Below are 19,540 nucleotides of genomic sequence, written 5' to 3' on the forward strand. Positions count from 1 at the left end.
TATCCCTCTTCAAATTGATTGAGTCAGTAAATAAATTAAGGGCAAAATTGTCATCTAAAAGGCTGCAAAAGATGAAGAATGAAAAATCTCTCACTCTGCAAGATAGAAGATGGAAAAGACAAAAATACCCAGCAATTCCTTTGCCAGCCGCCGAAGGGTAAACAGGCGCAAAATAGTAATTTGCCAAATCTAAGGAAATGCTGAAAGACAAATAGAACCCTCTAAAGAAGAAGAACAAAAGAGCATAATCGTAAATCAACATGCGGTTTTTCAAATTTGTAGCCTATAAATAGGCAATTCCTTTTATTATTTCCTCACACGCACTCTTCTTCAGAAATCAGAACAGAGCAAACTCCAAATCAATCAAAATGGCTCGTGGTCGTGGTCCTTACCGCCGTTGGTCTCACCGCGGTTCTTCTCTAGCTGAAGTTGTTCTGTTGAAGGAGGAGATCGAAGAAGCCAGTGAGGAGTCTTCTGATCTGCAATCTGAGATCAAGAAGATGAATAAGCAACTTTCAAAGCTGAAAAAAATCCTTGAAGACAAGAAACATCGCTTGTCCTACGTGAGGAGTCGAGTTTGCCGTCAACTCAGGAAAGCTGCCATTATTGCTGTGAACAATCTGTCAGAGATGGAAGAGGTTACAACCATGAAGAATATGGGAAAGCTTGGTGCTGAGGTGAAGGTGAGGGTGGCTACAAGGGTGAATCGTCTTGAGTACAAGGAGATGGTGGCCAAGGCAAGGGCAAGTGGAATAACGGTGGAGAAGCAGGGGTAAACCTAAATTTCTGTTTGTAAATAAGGTTTAGCAATTTGTTAAACAACTTTATCTCATTGGGATGAAGAGAGATGCGTTGTCAACTTTAGCAATTGGCAAACGTATAGTCAGTTAGCTAGGCCAATTGAGTCATTCACTGTCATTTTCTCGTTGTTTCCTTTCATTTTCTTTCCTTACAAATAATCAGCAATTGCACGCTGCATTTTGCCATACATGCTTTGAATTCTTGAGAATTGAGAGTTGAGAATTGAGAATTTAGCATTGCATTGCAATTAATCACACTCACCTGTTATCCGATACAGAAATTCCATCCTTTATCAATTGGAAATTATAAGATCTTTATTTGTAATAAATACAAATTCTCCATGAGGATATAAAGGAATTGATACAATTAATTAGCTGCTCGGGAGTGCGAAGATGCTTTACAAGAAAATTATCTTTAGGTGATAACTTAGTAATCCTGTAACTTTTTCATTAATGATCAGCAATAATTTAGTTGATAAAATTTCCTTAACAATATGATTTCAAACGATAGAGACATTTTTTTAAAGCTTTTGCTCTGGTCTGATATTTGAAAAGCCATGTACGCGTAAGTCTACAAGAATTTCAACTTCTAATCTTTGGCATATATAGATGGCTAGTAGAAGAATCTTTTGCCTGAAAATAAAATTGAAAAACACGGTAGAAGTTGACAAAAAACAAAATCTCACGATTTAGTTATGGGGATGAAACAGTCTCTCACATCTTTAAAGATTAATGGTAGATTTCAATTCTTGGCCATGAATTTAGCTGAGAAAAGAAAGGTAGATGGTATCAATTAGTCTCCCTCCCTCCCTCCCCATAGTTGTCGGTGCATCACTACTCTTCTCATTTCACACACTACTTTAAGAATCTACACATGATTTTATAGAACCAATATCAGATCCCCCAAGCCCTCACTATATATGAACAATGCCGTTTGATGTTTTCATAAATATCGCCATGTGGCATTTGCAATTCAAAAGTGTAAGTGCTAAAGGGAGTTAGATAAGGTACGAGTGGTTCTCACAATATGATCATAAACTCATAATTTTCTATAGTTGCAAATGGTTGCAAAACTGACGATAATATTCTGTTCCTGTAGCATCAATATGGTTATGATCTTCGGTTTGAGGATCATCGTGCATGTTCATGACTTTCAGCCTCCACTTTTTGAGCAGCATCTATATATTACTCATGGAAGGAGCTTGATCTTTATTTGACACAGTTCTAGCCCTGTCCCTCTTTTTTGGCCCGCTGTCATCCTTGAAACATGCATGATGCAGATCGTTACACGAGTCATCTATACATCCAAACTGCAAATTAAAGAGCACTAAAAATGCTATAAAAGCATATATATATATATATATATATATATATAACGTTGCTGACTGAAATGGTTTGGACTTATATTGACCAAAGCAGCATCTGTGACAAATCAAATCAAATGAAGTTAATTAAAAAACCCAAAAGGATAAATACATATGTATTGTCATGGTCTGTTGCAAACATCAAATACATTGGCAGTTTATCTTTGCAGTTTGTCCATAACTCATTTTTTTATACACACTTTGTTATCGATCCTTCATTAATTTTCTTATTATGAACTCTGCGTGGATCCCTGCCACATCCACACCTTTGATACTCCCAACAACAAATTATCATTGAAAAGTAGGATATAGGATCACAAACCAATATACAGAGAGAAACCCATTTTCTTTCTTCAACTGGAAAATACAGACTTCAAGAGCATTTTACTTCAAAGGAAAGCAATATATATCCAGCCACCGAGTTAAATGTAGACATATTACATATGTTATTTTGCATCTTAGATTCGTCTGAATTCTAGTGCAGAGAATCAGTTCTTTCTCCCTTCAGATAAGAATAAGATGATGTGGTATCCATGTCTGCATTATCAAAGAAAATAAACAAAATATTCTCAGCCAATCTCATTACAGGGGAACGCTGATGTGAAGGACAGAAATCACACGTTGATTTGAATGGTGCACTGGTAGCTCCAACAGGTGTGTTAAAAGGCAACCTCCTGAAATGGCCCAGCCACCTTACCTCGTGGAAACCATCCAAGATCTCCACCCTTTTTTTCCGAAATGGCCCAGCTCCATCTTAGTCTACCAATTGAAATTTTTCCTCCAAGGCATTTATACCTGCAAAATTTCACCTGAGCCCTTGTATCTCGCCACAAGCTGTGATGCAGGATCCAGATCATCACCTTGTAATGTATCCCACTTACTCTTTGGCTTTCTCTCAACTTTCATATCATCCTCGGTCGAATTTCTTTTGTAACGCACAATAAATAACCGGGGTGCATCCGTCAGGTCTCTCCTCGGTCCACAAGTTCCATAAACAGTTTAGAGCTAAAATTAGAATGGAGGCAGAAGAAGCAAAAACTCTGGATAAAAATCAATTATGCGAGTGGTCAGGGCTTCATACACAACCACAGGACTGGGTTTTGTAAATCTAATAGCCATTTTAAGAAGTCGTAAAATACACTAGTCCACAATTCAACAATGTTTCTATGAAATATGGTAAGGGCAAGAGGCACCTTTAGGTACTTCTCGATCTTTAACTTTAAGTAGCAACCATGTTCTCATTGATATGGAAGATTATTTATGCAAACAGGGACCAAAAAAAAAATCGTCTTATAGTATGTAGAGATGCTAGTTGTTACTACATTTTCACGCCAAAGCTACAAATGCTATAAAAGCATATATATATATATATATTGTAGATACATGAAAAGGTACTACAAACTAAAGCCAAAGCTAAGCTTTAAGCTTAAAGGAAATGAAATTACAATAAACTAGGGCTGGGCAACCTAACAAAAAACTCCTAAGAAAGCAAGTACGCAGTGTCAATGTATCAAATAAATGACGCGGTGGCAATGTATCAAATAAATGACGCGGGCCAATTGGTTCTGGGCACAGATGCAAAGAACCCAAGCAAACCAGTAAAAGTGGCTAAAGGTGTATAAAGAGTTTAGAGGACCCAAACACCTGTTTGGTAACAGTTACAAGGAAAACAAAGAAGAACACTAAAAACATATATAAAGCAAAAGCCTAAAAAAAAACACATGCAAAACAAATTTAAGGAACAACAATCTAAAAGCTAAACCCCAAGGGGATGGCCTGGTGGTAAGGCGCGGGGCTTCTAGGGTGTAATACCCGTGAGGTCACGAGTTCGAATCCATCCAGGTGCAAACAACCTCTTAGGGCCAGCCACCTGCAAAGCCTGCGACTCAACTCCTCGTACTCTGAGTGGCTATGGGTATTGGGCCAGGGATTAGTCTGGGGATGCTTAGTTGGGCCTCTACACCAATAAGGCCTCCTGTGTGGGAGTGTGGGAGATAAGCATGTGGTACTGTTCAGTGATAGGCTCCCTAGGATACCTTGATAAAAAAATAAAAAATAAAAAAAAAATCTGAAAGCTAGCAGGGAGCGTACATTCGTCGGTGCGTTAGGACCACGCATCGGCGATGTAACCAGAGACACCACAGTAGTCCGACGGCAGCTGTGGAGGGCAGAGAGAGTCGTCGCACGCGGCTTTGCGCTGTCCACACGCCGGCACGTGTGAGACACACACCCGCGAGTAAGATCTACTCGCAGGCGCGTGTTGGACACGCTCCAACGTATGGTGGCCGGACAGGAAAACAGCTGGTGGCAGAGTGGAGCAGAAGAAGCCTAGATCACGGTGGAGGGACTTGTGTGGTGGTAGAGCATCCTGAGGTGGACAGATCTGATTTTGAAAAAATCAAATCTAAGAACTGCAAGAAGGTGGCAAATCTGGAGTCACGGTGGAGGAGAAGCCAAAGGAGATGTTGAACCGAGATAAATCGCTTGGGGTGATAGATAGGACCTCCAAAGAAGCTGGTTGGGCTTCAAAAAAGGCGAGAAAGGGAAGGGGGAGGAGGAGGCAGTGGATTTCACTACCTCCTTCTCAGCAACCAAGGGTAGCAGATGAGATGTCTTCAGAGGAGAGAGGGCAAAGTGCTTTCCAGAGGAAAGTTTCTTGGAAACGTCTTCGTTGTTACCATAACAATGTTTCGGTCTACACAAAACTGGAAAAAGCCCAACTCACACTTCATTCCTAATAAGGTCACTCGTTCTTCTTTCCTTAGAGCCATGTGACATAATCTCCCTAAAAATTTCCACCCACACCATTATTTTTATTTATCCGGGTTGCATTCTTATTTTTCTCCCTTTCTCTTAGGATTTTATTTTTTGTTAGGACATGGGCTGGCAGTTATGGCCCATATTCAGAAGCCCATCCACACAATGAGTCCTCCGCCTACTAGCGAGTAGTAGGTCGATTTCGGGCCAGGCATCGCTCACTTTAGGAGGAAAAGATGACTACAATGTAGGAGGCGATAATGGTCGCTGAGAGGAGCAGGCTATCGCCAGTCACCGAGAACATGTTGACAAATCGCTAGTGACCCCAGTTCGTGTAGGGTTCCGTGGTTGCCAAAGTTGTTCGAGTGACCAGAACCCACTTCTTAAAGGCCCTCCTAAAGTCTTGAGAGCATTAAACGGAAGAGAAATTAAGTAGACATGAAAGCGACTGATTGACAATTAATGAATGCAAGATTAAATGCTAAAACTGCAAAATGTAGGCAGGAAGGGAGCAGGAGGAGACTGGCCGCCTAGAGAAAAAGGAAGGAGGAGACAAATATGACGTCATTGGTTGTCAACTCGACTACGTGGATTTTAAATTTATATATTGAACCACTTTGCAACAGTACGAATCAATTGTACTATAATAAGGGTTATCGAACCACAGAGATTGGGGTTGTTTTGCGTAACGGGATACTTAAAGAGTGAATTTAACTTAACTTAACTTTGAAAAAGAAAATAAAAATAAAGGTTGTAGAATTAAAGCTACAACAAGTAAGGTAATATAGACGAAAAATGAAACAAACTTAAAAGAAAACTTAGGGTAATGATCTCATCTAATCCTCAACCAATGAAATGCTTAAAGTCTATATGGATCTTCCTAACATGCATGATATGAGCGCGTAATGGGTGTTAACCATTACGACGACCTCGACATGAAAATACTTTCGATAGGACGTAGTTATAAAGCACCTAGTTTCACATCAAACACTTACCACGTAAATATTAATCTATAATTGAAAAACGTTTATACTACCAAAGGTGTGGAGGATTGATGCTCCCTATCTTACTACTTTATAAAACATCCTAATAAGCATACATGATACATGAAAACTTTAATTAGGCCACAATGATAAGGTATCTAGTTTCATACCGATCTATTCCATGTAATGATTAAACTACAATGGAAACACGTTTTACACTACCAAAGGTATGAAATGACTAGTGTTCCCTAGCATACCATATAAGGTGACTCTAATAGGTAATTGATTTACACCAGAATTTACATAAACCAGCTGAGCCATTTAGGGATGTAATCGAGTCGAGTTTGAAGATTTCAAGACTGGCTCGTTTATGAGTCGAGCTTAAATAGTCGAGTTCGAATTCGAACCGAGCTATAAAATGTGTGTTCAAGCTCGGCTCATTTAAAACTCGAACGAGCTCGAGCTCGAGCTCATTGAGAATGACATTCGAGCCGAGCCGGGTTACTTGGCAAGCTCGGCTCAACTAGAGCTTGAGGTAGGCTATTAAATTTTTCAATATGTGATCGAAGCGGAATTCAAACCCGAGTTTGTGAAAAACCTTCAAACAACTATTAATAACTTAATATGTTAGTTTAACATACTAAATACTATTATCAAAGTATTATATTTAATATGTAATACAATATTTACTTAGATAGTGTACTATATATATATAAAAATATCGAGTAACATATAGTTAATTACATTTACTTAGCATATGTTAATAAATTAGATAATATGTTAGTTTATGAACTAATTAGTTAGTATGTTAACTAATACACACACACACACACACACACAACATATATTACTTAATTACTAATATACATACTTAAATTTATATAACTCATTTTTAGTAATATATAAGAGATGTGAATGAGCTAACGAGTCGGGTGAACGATCTAGTCGAGCTTTAAACGAGCTGAGCTCGCGAGCTCCTATCGAGTTTTGCCGAGTGAGTCAGGTATATATCACTTACTAATTGAGCAGGCTTCAACAGTAACGAGCGAGTTTCTATAGTATCGAGCTCGAGTTCGAATCGGGCTAAACCGAGTGGGTTGTCGAACGGACTGGTTTATTAACATCCCTATGAGCCAACAAAATAAATAAACAACACATAAAATATGGGTTTTTTGAGTACTCACCCAAGCATTGGTCCAAGGTTGAGGCTGACCTCTACCTGCAACTAAGTCCCTTGAAGTTGTAAGCCCTTGTGGGGTTGGTTGACCCCTACCCCTGCCAATACCCCTACCCTTACCCTTACCTCTACCCTTAACGGTACCTCTAGACGATGCAACATTGGTTTGTGGGGTATGTTGGGGAATTTAGGGCTGCAAAATCTTGTTGAGAGTTAGAGAGTTAGTGTCAAATTCAATGTAAATGATGCAAAAGTTATGAGAGTTTTGAAAATTACCGATGCAGAATCAATTGTAGATTGAGGATTCAGCTCAGTATCAACTGTAGATTGTACCTAGCACATTGAAAAAACATTTGTCAAAGGAATTTACATCACTCATGCTTTGTCCTCTGTAATTCACTGCTTCTATTCTTACGCGGGGACATGTTCTTGCGTTGTGTCCAGTCCTCCTGCACCTGGAACATCTCATAGTAACCCCACCCTTCCTCATCCTGTATTGATTCCTGGGCTCATCTGGTCCTCTGGTCCTCACTACTCTCGGCCTCCTAGGTTGTATTCTAACCACTGGTGGGTCTACATGCTTACAGTTTGTCTTTGTCCATTGTTCTTCTCCAGGCATGGGATACACGATCGGTTCATATGCTTTTTTTAGCATATCTACAGTATACCAAGCAGAAACATAATCCACAGGTCAGCACCATCAACCCATATTGCACATATTGCATGTGCACATGGAATACCTGTCATGTCCCATTGTCTACACCTGTAGGTTCTTGTCACTAGGTTCACCACATATTGTTTCTGTTTGTTTGTGATTTCAAAGAACCCATCCCCAGCATACACGTCGTAGCAATGACCAGCATCATGTGCGAGTTCATCTAACTACGCCTGAATTTTGGGACAAATCCTACCATCCATGTTCATGATGGCTTCCCACTTCTTTTGGTATCTCTTCAGCAATTTTTTTCCTTAACATTTCCAGTAGCAATATTATTGGCAAGTCACGTTGTTTCAAAATCCACGAATTGAAACACTCTGAGAGGTTGTTCACAATTAAATCGCACTTGGAGAAGGTACTGAACCAAGCCCTCGACCACGTACTTGGGTCAATCTTGGACAAGCACTCGTACGCGTCCAGGCTTATACTCTTTAACTCCTCCATTTCTCTAGTCCATTCAGCCTCTATGTAGCCTGCAGCTACGGTCCATAGCTTATCCTTCAACGCCAAACCTTTGTGACCTACATCTGTGTAATTTGGGTACAAATGTATACAGCAAATCCGGTGCTCAGCACCAGGAGCTACAACTTCCAAACTCGGGACCAAACCCTGCACAAAGTAAAATTAAAATGTCAACCAATTAAAATGTCATAACTACATTAATTTGTATCATAATAAACATTGATTAAATGAAAGATCAAAAATATATCATAATAAACATCTTTACCTTCTGACGATCAGAAATGAATGTCCATGCCTTTGTGGAAGGAGTGCCAAGGTCCGAAAGCAAAGCTTCTAAAAACCATGTCCAGCTCTCTTTGATTTCAACTTCCACAACCGCAAATGCCAATGGGTACATCTGGTTGTTTGCATCCCTCGAAATTGCAGCCAATAGTTGGCCCTTATGCGGGCCTTTTAAGAAGCATCCGCCCAAGCCAATGATTGGACGGCAACCAACAAGAAAGCCTCTCTTCATGGCCGCTAAGGACAAGTACAGCCGCTGAAATTTTGCTGGGATGTAAGGTAAAGGCCTATCTACCTTCATCATTACACAACTGCCAACATTCGTTCTTCTAATTGTCTCTATATAGTCCCATAGTTTGTTGTACTGTTCGTTCATTTTGTCACAGATCTTATCTTTTGCTAGTCTTCTAGCCCGATACAATCTATGCTCTTTCACATCAACACCCCACCTATCTTTCACCTCATCTACAATTGCTTTTACATGCATGTTGGGTTGTGCCCTGAACTTGTCAATTAACTTGTCCGCAATCCACTTTGATTTCAAAATCGAATTTTTATGTTTCCTCCTGCAGCTGTATATGGGCTGAAATGATCTAACTTCGAAGGATTCCTCATCCTTGCACTGGCGCCCATAAATCCTATATTTACAGCTTGTATCCCTGCATACTACTATACACTTAGCAAGGTAATTTCTCTTAAACTTTACATCCTTCCCCATATTTACATTAGACTCCCTAACTGCATCTCTAAACACCTGGATCGATGAGAATTTCTGACCAATCACAAAATCATTATTACCCATATCAGTCGTATGAAACTCAGACCGCTTTGTGACATGTTTCATCCGACTCTGGGAGGCTACCTCGTACTCCTCATCACTTTTGGGAGGAGATGTAAGAATGTCACTACGTGCCATGTCTGAGTTGGCATCATCATCATCATCATTAGATCTAATGTTGGAACGGTCGACTGTTGACCTACCATCGTCTTCACCACCCTCTTCACACTCTCCATCCTCACCACTCTCTTCACCCTCACCACCATCACTATCTTCCCCACTATTTTCCCTCCCCTCCCCCCCCCCCCCCCCCCCCATAGATGACCTAGGAACATCATTATTCTCAACGAACAGATCTGGTTCATCTACCTCATCCCAATATGGATCATCTCGCTCAATCCTAGAATACCCCCCCTCATCATCACCATTATCATCATCATTGTTCTCCTCACCGATGTCAGGTATGGACTCACTAAATGAATTGATGTACAACTCAACAATTGGTAGACCTGAGTGGGCTTGAACCATTTCATGTACATCAAAGTTCGATGTAATTAATTTCAAGCCATTTCGAAGAGTACTACCTGGCAGTAAGTAGTAAATTAAGTCCCCTGATTTGTACCCATAACTTTTTGCAATACCCTTAACAACAGAAAATGACAACTTATCATGCTTAATGGTCTCTTTGTACACATTAATATCTCCCCAACATATGTATTCATGAAACGCCTATCAAAGTGACCTCCATAGTGCACCTCAAAAACAAATGCTCGTCTAGCCATCTTCACAATAAAAGAGAATAAAATAAAGCAATAAGTATATTATATATGTAGGTCTAAATGACTTAACTAGAAAAATAAAAACCCTAAACTAAAGCATGTTGAAAAGTAATCATGGCAACTTTACATCAAGAACAATAGCCCCACTAACAGGAGCTAGCCCCTTAGACTCCATGTTTGCTTGGAAAGATTTTAATTAGAAATTAGGATGTTCTGGAAGCTAAGGTACAGACACACAGGACCAAAATTTCCTGCCCCCACAAGCAACAAATTATGAACACCATAGACTTTTTTTTTTCTTTTCAAAAGAACATTCATGTACTGTAACAATGCATTGGGTTTTATTTAGGGTTTTGTTATAGGACGTGCTACATTATTAAAGGCAACAAGCAGCCATTATTAAAATATGCTCATAGCCTAGGGGACCACTAAAGCATCCATACAGTTGGCATTATATTCACTCAATTGGGGGACCAACAAAACAAGCAACCCAAACCAATTGAACAACTGACCAGACAACAAGCAGACAACACAACCCCACCCCAATAATGTCGGCATTATCTTCACTCAATTGTGGGACCAACTAAACAAGCAAACCAATTGAAAATGTGGGCTTCCAATAAACTAACAGAAAAAGGTCTTACACCCAATAAAACAAAGTGGGGTTTCAATAAACAAACAAATAACATAAGGCATTATAAAAACAATTAAAGATACTTGGGTTTAGGCAGTCTAAAAAATTCTCAAGGCTCATGGGTTTGGTAAGGCAGAGCAACCCGATGAAAGAGGAGCTTGGAAATCACTCGGCGAGCTTGGAAATCACTCGGTAGCAATATAGGTCTTCATGTCGGCACCCTCTGAATGGGTCTTCAACTCGGTACCGAGAATGGGTCTTCAATTCGGCAGCAAATAACCAGGTCGGCACCCAGAAATTCGGCCCCCTCTCATCTTCAACTCTCGTCTTCACTCAGTAATGGGCAAGAAAACAAGGTCGACACCCAGAAATTTCTGCTTCAACTCGGCACCCTTTCGTCTTCAACTCTCGTATTCACTCAGTCCATGGCAATAAAAAACGGTCGACACCCTCCTTCGACATAGTCCGCACAATTGGCCCCCTCTGAAGCTCTCCACGATCGTAAACCCTAGAAAAAAGACAAAGCCCCCTTTGAAGCTCTCCACGATCGTGAACCCTAGAAAAAAGACAAAGTAAAAAATGCCCAAATCGCATAGGTTATTATCGAATGGTATTATTGTAAAGAGATAAATATATTTTAGCCCCCCAAACTACCAATGCTTAGATTCTAGCCCCCCAAACTACCACTTTCTGATTTTTTAGCCCCATCCGTCCATTTATGCCGTCAATTCTAAACAGAAATTCGAAAATACCCCTCCTACACTTTGAAATTCCCACGGTTAAGGGAGGGGTATTTCAGGTTTTTGGCCACTTTCTGTTAGAATTGACGGCATAAATAGACGGATGGGGCCAAAAAATCAGAAAGTGGTAGTTTGGAGGGCCAGAATCTAAGCATTGGTAGTTTGGGGGGCCATCCGGAGAAAGGGTGGTAGTTTGGGGGCTAAAATATATTTAACCCTATTGTAAATATACTAAATAATGCCGTGAAATTTACACTCATTGTTTCGGAGGGCACAATGAGAATTTCAACTTTAGGGAGAGGGGTATTTTCGAGCTTTTTGACTAAAAGAGTCACGCACACGGCGCGTGACTTGGTTTCCATCCACTTAGACGGCACAAAGTGATGGATGAGACCAAAAAATAAGTAATTGGTAGTTTGGGGGGCTAGACTGCAAGTACTGGTAGTTCGAGGGGCCATCCAGAGAACGGGTGGTAGTTTGGGGGGCTTTTTTGTACTTAACCCTACATATTAATATAGACTAATATTTATTATTTTTATATCATATTAAAACATTTTTTCATAAAAACAAAAACAAAATATACTTCTCAAAAGACACTTTCAGAACATAGATTGGTAAAAATAATAATAATATTAAAAAAAAATTATTATTTAAGTTAAAATGGGGCCTCAGCTTATTTTGACTCCTTCGGCTGCTAGTATCTCAAGCCTGAAAATCGCTGGTTGCGGCGGCTTTTGATCCATTCGGAAGGTAACAAAAAAACAATACTCTCAAGCTTTAGATGGTTCTCATCCTAAACCAGAGAATTCCCTCCTCGTATTTATTTTATTCCCGCAATTCATTTGATTTTACCAGTATTTCAGTGTGCTTCTAATTTTCTGCTTATGGGTGGTGTTGTTTGTGCTAAAAAAATGTGTTTAATATAATTTTAAGCTCTTAACATTTATAATAATGAGATTCGGTTTATCTAGCTTATGTTTTCCGATTCCGATCTGAGTATGATGGAATTCGTATGTACACTAGTTGTCTCTTCATTTTCCATTTTTATTAAAGTCTAAAGTCTCTTTCTTTCATTTTTATTAATTGAGGCTGTTAGGCAGTGCACCAACTGTGGGCCGGACGCATGAAAGACAGTTAGGGATGTAAACGAGCCGAGCTTGGGCGAGTAGTGCATGTCCAAGCTTAGCTCATTTAAATTTATTACGAGTTCGAGCTTTCTTTTCACGAGCTCAAGTCGCTCTCGAGCTTATTTATTGCGAGCTCAAATCGAGCTCGAGCTCATATAACGAGTTTTAAAAATTAAAAATTAAGTTCAACTCAACTCAAAAAAAAAAAGAAAAAAGAAATACCAATCTTTTGCGGTAAAGTAATCCAGTTACCAATAGTTCCTAATCTTTATAGTTTATATTACTATGAATTGTATACTTATGAGTTAGAATTTATGAATTATGTGACATTATATGACTATAATTTATATATATATCACATATGAATTGTTTGATCATTTTATATAATTTACATGACTAGATCATATTTAGTCACTAGTCATACAAAATAAATGTTGCTGTCTTGTTGATATAAATGATGAATCATATGTTTATTACACAATTTAAATTATATAATGAAAATACACTATGCCCTATCATTATATCACGTAAATTTTAAGATTTAGTATCATATAAACGAGCTAGTCGAGTTTTAAACGAGCGAGCCGAGCTTTATACGGGTTTGTATTGTTTAATAATCGAGCATATTTTCGTGTCCGCGAGTAGCTCATTTAATAACCGAGTCGCGCACGAGCTGAGTCGCACACGAGCTGAGCTTTATCGAGCCGAGCCCGAACAAGCTCACGGGTAGCTTTGCTTCATTTACATCCCTAAAGGCAATCGATGGAATTCAAAAAGGCCCCAAAACAGAAACAGGCTGCCATAATTGAATTTCAGGGTCACTCTAAGTGCCAAACGGGCCTCAAGCAACATGTTCCATGTGGTATATAGCTGACCTTACCTCAACAATGTTTCGGTCTACACAAAACTGGAAAAAGCCAACGCACTTCATTCCTAACAAGTCACTCACTCGTCCTTCTTTCCTTTGCGCCATGTGACATAATCTGCCAAAAAAATTTCAACCCACACCCTTATTTTTATTTATCCGGGTTGCATTAAGGTCGTATTTTTATTTTTCTCTCTTTCTCTTAGGGCTTTATTTCTTTTGTTTGGACATGGGCCGGCAATTACGGCCTATATTTAGAAGCCCATCCACACACTGCGTCCTCAGCCTACTAGCGAGTAGTAGGTCGATTTCGGGCCAACGCCAGGTATCGCACTTTAAGGAGGAAGCGATGACTACACTGTAGGAGGCGATGGCGGTTGTTGAGAGGAGCATGTTGACAAATTGTCAGTGACCCCAGTTCGCATAGGGTTCCTCAGTCACCAAAGTCTTTCGAATGACTAAAACCCAATTCTTAAAAGCCCTCCTAGAGCCCTAAGAGCATTAAACGGAAGAGGAATTGAGTAGGTGTGAAAACTACTGATTTGACAGCTAATGAATACAAGATTAAATGCTAAAACCGCTAAATGTAGGCGGGAAGGGAGTAGAAGGAGACTAGCCGCCTGGATAAAAAGGAAGAAAGAGACAGGTATGACATTATCATCATAAAGATTGGATAAGGTATAAAAGGAAAGAGAGAGAGGTAACGCAGGCTAACTTTTGCAAGGCACACACACTAGAATACTTGCTTTCAAAGAGCTTTTCTCCTTCTCAGCATTCAACTTAAGCATCAAAGTTATCCCCCCAAACTTGCTCGGACAAGCTCTTTTGTCTAACTTTCTTCATGATTGCAGTGACTTGTATGGGAGACTATCTAGAAGATACCCTTTGGAGACATTGTAGTAATTGACCCATAAACTGTTCCAACATTTTATTTATTTATTTATTTGTTTTCTTGTTTAGGTTTGGACTTTGGAAGGGATCTTAATGATACATTTGTATACAAACGTCCCTAGAAGGCTGAAGAGTAAAAAGTTGAAATCCACGTTAGAATCACTCCCCATAAGAACATTTATGCAATTCAAGTTAATTCTGACCCCATTTAAAATAATAATAATAAAAAAAGTGAAAATTACAATTTAGTCTTCAAATTCTCAGCCGTTTTGCAAGTAGCCTCACGAATTGTCAACGTTTAGACTCTGGCCCCCAAACTACCAAAACGTTTCAAAAAAACACATTTTTGTCGAAATATATCTACAATACTTCTCCCACGTGTCATTTTTTAATTAAATAATAATAAAAAAATTCAAAAATATTATTTTAGTTTTTTAATTAAAAAATGACATGTTGCAGGAGTATTATAGGTATATTTCGAAAAAAAAAAATTAACATTTTTGAAAGTTAAAACGTTTTGATAGTTTGGAAGGTCAGAGTTCAAGTGTTGGTAGTTCGTGGAGTTACTTGTAAAACGGCTGACAGTTTGAAGGGCTAAACTGTAATTTTCTAAAAAAAAAAAGAAAAAAAGAAGAAGAAGAAGAAGGGGTAATTCGAGTTAAAAGGGAGCCTCAGCTTATATTGACTCCTTCGGCTGCTAGTACCTCGAGCCTGAGAATCGCTGGTTGCGGCTTTTGATCCATTCGGAAGGTAACAAAAAAACAAAACTCTCAAGCTTAGATCGTTCTCATCCTAAACCAGAGAATTCCCTCCTCGAATTTATTTTATTCACGAAATTCATTTGATTTTACCAGTATTTCACCGTGCTTCTAATTTTCTGCTTGTGGGTGTTGTTGTTTGTGCTTAATATAATTTTAAGCTCTGAACATTTATAATAATGAGATTCGGTTTATCTAGCTTATGTTTTTCGATTCCGATCTGAGTATGATGGAATTCGTATGTACCCTAGTTGTCTCTTCATTTTCCATTTCAGTTTAGCTCTGAATATGCTCTTCTTTTTGGTGGTTTAGTGGAAATTAAGTACTGAGAAAGGAAAAAGCATGTTGAGAAGATAGAAGCTCATGTTCTCGCTTTGGAGTCGTTAAGAATATTTAGGGATTGATTTCTTGTCATATGGAAATTTTATCCAATATTGGGATTTATTGAGTTTTGTGATTGAAAGCTTGGATCTTTTGGGAATTAGGTGATAGCTTATCACTATTTTTCTGATGGGTTATCAGTTATGATAAAAATATCTTGAAACGTTTGAGACAAACTCAGTCACTTTTAACATAAATGTTATGAAGCCTCGTGCCTTGGAGCATTCAGTATTTCGTGAAAAATTCTTATTGTAAGCTGTTCTCACGATTACCAACGAAATTTCTTATTGAAATTGAGTAAGCTGTTAAAGTATTTGTTGTTTCAATTTGGTTTGAAGGCATCCTGAATTCTTCAATTTGTGGAGCCCATGATTTGGTGCTTGATTTTCCATATTTAGAGTTTTTTTTTTTGTTGGTCCATTTCATTTTAATTCTTTATCATTGTATGTTTAATCCAATTCCCTGCCTTATTTTATCTTTTTGGTACTTGTATTTTTGACATGCTGTGTACATGACAATTAATATATTGTTTCTTAGTTGCTTCTGTCATGAATGTTATTTTGTGGCCTTAATTAGCTTTGCATTTGGTAATTGATGTTTATCGGGGTTTGATTGAATTTTTAGGTTTTGGTTATTCCTTGTACTTATAATATTATTTGCATCTTGGACTAAAACAAATTAGGTTTGCCTGGAAATGGGGAAGGACGCAAAGTCAAAGGACTCAGGAGCAAAGGGTAAGGGAAAACAGGCAGCGGGTGGAGCTGATGAGAATACATCAAAGGGTAAAGGGAAAGGTGGGAAGGCAGCAGATGGGCTTGGCACCTGCACATATGTCAAAGGTTTTTTTTTTTTTTTGTTGAATTGTCCCCTTTGCCCTATTGAGGAGTTTTTTTTCTTCTTAATTATAACTTCTTTTTGTTGTTTTTCTTTTCTTTTTAAATCCTTACTATCACGCCTTTTGTTCTGGCCATTAATTTGTTCAGCAAGGCATATCTTATGTGAGAAGCAAGGGAAGATTAATGAAGCATACAAGAAGCTGCAGGATGGTTGGCTCGGCAATGGAGATAAGGTTCCACCTGCTGAATTTGCAAAGGTTAATCTTTATCTAGAATATTATCATTCAGGAAGCTTTCTTTTTAATTTTTTTCCTTAATTTATTTGCTCTCTCTTTATTTTGAACACCTATCATATGAAGATTCTGTACCTTTACTTTAGTGCGCTAGAAGCTGCAACTGTTTCCCAAACTTCTTCTGCTCTTTGTTGTAGTTTTACATTCCAACATTGATTCTTTCAAGTAATGTCATTGAAGTAAAGTTGGGGGTGGTTATCTTTGGTTTCATGCATTTTTTAGTATCTCATCTGGAAAACCCTCTTCATTTGTTCTCTTTGGTTGAAGCTAATTTTATATAGACTCCCATTATTTTGAAACCATGATGGCTCTGGAGAAACAAGCAAAATATCTTCCAACTTTGATAGTTGATACCACAAGCATGCACTAGATGTTTTCTAAAGGTACAAAACCAGTTAACTAAAAAAGAAGAAAAGAGTAATTTGACATTTTCTTTTCTGGAAGATGACCCCAGAGATATGCTCTGGGAGGAGGGAGACAATATTGACAATTATCGTGGTTGATGCAATGATGTGCTCAGTTTTACTAGAAAACGTGTCCCAAACTTTTTTGTCTTTCTGTATATAAAAGCAGATAAGAGTTTTTATTTTCTTGTGAATTGTTTGAAAATTGGACATATAACGGTGATTTATTAGTAAAATGCTTGTATAAGTTACCAGCCTAGCTTTCTGATGTAGATCTCTATTCAGACTATGAGCTTCGAAAAATACACTCAACCCCTTTGATAGAATTTTTTGAGGGTTTATTCATTTGCCTTTTGTCTTCTTTCTTGTTGCAGTTAGCTCAAGAATATTCAGAATGTCCATCGGGAAAGAAGGGTGGAGATCTTGGATGGTTTCCACGGGGTAAGATGGCTGGGCCATTTCAGGAGGTTGCCTTTAACACACCTGTTGGAGCTACCAGTGCACCATTCAAATCAACGTATGATTTCCATATCCCTGATTTCTGTCCTTTACATCAGCGTTCCCCTGTAATGAGATTGGCTGAGAATATTTTGTTTTTTTTTTTTCTTTGATAATGCAGACATGGATACCACATCATCTTATCTGAAGGGAGAAAGAACTGATTTTCTGCACTAGAATTCAGACGAATCTGAGATGCAAAATAACATATGTAATATGTCTACATTTGACTCGGTGGCTGGATTTTGCTTTCCTTTGAAGTAAAATGTTCTTGAAGTCTGTATTTTCCAGTTGAAGAAAGATACTGGTTTACTCTATGTATATTGGTTTGTGAAATTGGGATCCTATATCCTACTTTTTCAATGGTAATTTGTTCAAGTATCAAAGGTGTGGATGCGGCAGGGATCCACGCGGTTCATAATAAGAAAATTAATGAAGGATAACAAAGTGTTTAAAAAATGAGTTACGGACAAACTGCAAAGATAAATTGCCAATGTATTTGATGTTTGCATTGTTTAAGAATGGAGATGATGCCCGCCTGTGTTTGCGCGAATAAAAGGAAGAGGGCAACTTTTGAGCTTTCCCATTCCCCAAGACATTGTTTATTGCCCGAAAACAGATCTCTTTCAATTCCTTGCTTAAAGAAATCCAGCCTGATCAGGGAAGCCTTTGTTTGGGCCCGAAGGCCATCGGGTGGCTAACTATTTGTGCCTTAGAGCCCTCTTTTAGGTTGGGATGTCTATAATTATTTGTTTGAATTGTAGACGATTCGAACAGGTAATTGTGGGAGATTACTTGTAATACTCACCTGACCAAATAAAAATTGAATTGTCCAACCACCTATCCGGTTAGGTGGGTTCTACAAGTGGTCTCTTATAATCACCTGTTCAAATCACTTACACTTCGAGCTGCCCAAATCACTTATACTTCAAGCAAATAATTGTAAATGATTATTATCTCTCTCACAAGTCACAAACCCCCCTCGAAAGAGGAGAGGGGACATGATAATAACTGGAATCCTCACTTATAGGGTTCCTGATCCTAATTGCCCACAGAGCACTCCCATTAGACTCTTTAAACTGGTTCCCTTCCCTATGTTTAGGGAAAATATCATAAAAAACACCAAAAACCAACCTCCAACAGATACCCTAAAATTGGGTTTTTTGGTTGGGAAGCAACAATGCTTCCCAACCCATTATTTTAATAATAAAAAAATAGCTCTCTCCTTAATCTCTCTCCTCCTCCTCTATCTTCCCCCCATTGCCGAAGCTCTCCCTCGGCTTCAAACCTCGCCTCCCACCCATCCACCCCTCCTCTTCCACAAATTCACCATCCCACCATCACCGGCCTCGTCCTCATGGCAATTGCTCTCCATTTTCATCTCCACCATCGTCGGCCTCGTCCTCAACCCCCTGCTCGTCGGAGCCTGGGCCTTCCTTGGCCTCACCGTCTCCGTCGTCACTAAAACCCTGTCCTTCTCCTACGCCTTCTCCACCTTCACCAACGAGGTCATCTGGCTCATCGTCATCTCCTTCTTCGCCCGCGGCTTCGTCAAGACTGGCTTGGGCGATAGGATCGCCACCTACTTCGTCAAATGGCTGGGCAAGAGTACCTTGGAGTTGTCCTATGGATTGACGATCAACGAGGGCCAGCGGCGTCTTCTTGCCAATAATCAAGTCTTTGTCGCTATCGGCAAGTAGTAAACCGGGCGATCCGTCGGCGAAAAAGCTCGGGACTTGAGGCTGTGTTTGGAATGCGGGAAAAGAGAGGCAGAGGATATTGGGGGAATTGTGAGAATTGCAGGAGAGAGGAATTCGGTGAAAGGCAAGGAATTGAGGTTGCTGTGGTTGAAGATAGAGGGTTTTGGGGAGAGGATTGAGGAGGCCGTGGATGGTGAGGGAGGCAGAGGCGAGAAAGGAGGTGGGGGAAGTTTCTGGAGAAGACGAGAGAGAGGAAGAGAGAAAAAAAGAATAAAGAAATAAAATAAGAAAGAGAAAAAATAATAAAATAAGA

At 39.1% G+C, this 19,540-nt stretch overlaps 2 protein-coding genes across 2 annotated transcripts; one reads left to right on the forward strand and one right to left on the reverse strand.

Annotated features, from left to right (window-relative positions):
* Nucleotides 1-7,988: 7,988 nt before the first annotated feature.
* Nucleotides 7,989-10,275, reverse strand: LOC133875124 (uncharacterized). The gene is made up of 3 exons (XM_062313129.1): nt 10,228-10,275; nt 8,527-10,050; nt 7,989-8,408 (listed from the first exon to the last, which is right to left on the reverse strand). Exons 1-3 carry the CDS (start codon nt 10,273-10,275, stop codon nt 7,989-7,991), a joined length of 1,992 nt encoding a protein of 663 aa, XP_062169113.1.
* A 4,708-nt stretch (nt 10,276-14,983) lies between these two features.
* On the forward strand, nt 14,984-17,890 carry LOC133875406 (uncharacterized). The gene is made up of 5 exons (XM_062313533.1): nt 14,984-15,107; nt 16,179-16,335; nt 16,480-16,589; nt 17,404-17,546; nt 17,649-17,890. Exons 2-5 carry the CDS (start codon nt 16,191-16,193, stop codon nt 17,689-17,691), a joined length of 441 nt encoding a protein of 146 aa, XP_062169517.1. The 5' UTR covers nt 14,984-15,107; nt 16,179-16,190; the 3' UTR covers nt 17,692-17,890.
* The last annotated feature ends 1,650 nt before the right edge of the window (nt 17,891-19,540 follow it).

Source organism: Alnus glutinosa, chromosome 8, assembly GCF_958979055.1.
Source record: "Alnus glutinosa chromosome 8, dhAlnGlut1.1, whole genome shotgun sequence".
NCBI classification, from domain to species: domain Eukaryota; kingdom Viridiplantae; phylum Streptophyta; class Magnoliopsida; order Fagales; family Betulaceae; genus Alnus; species Alnus glutinosa.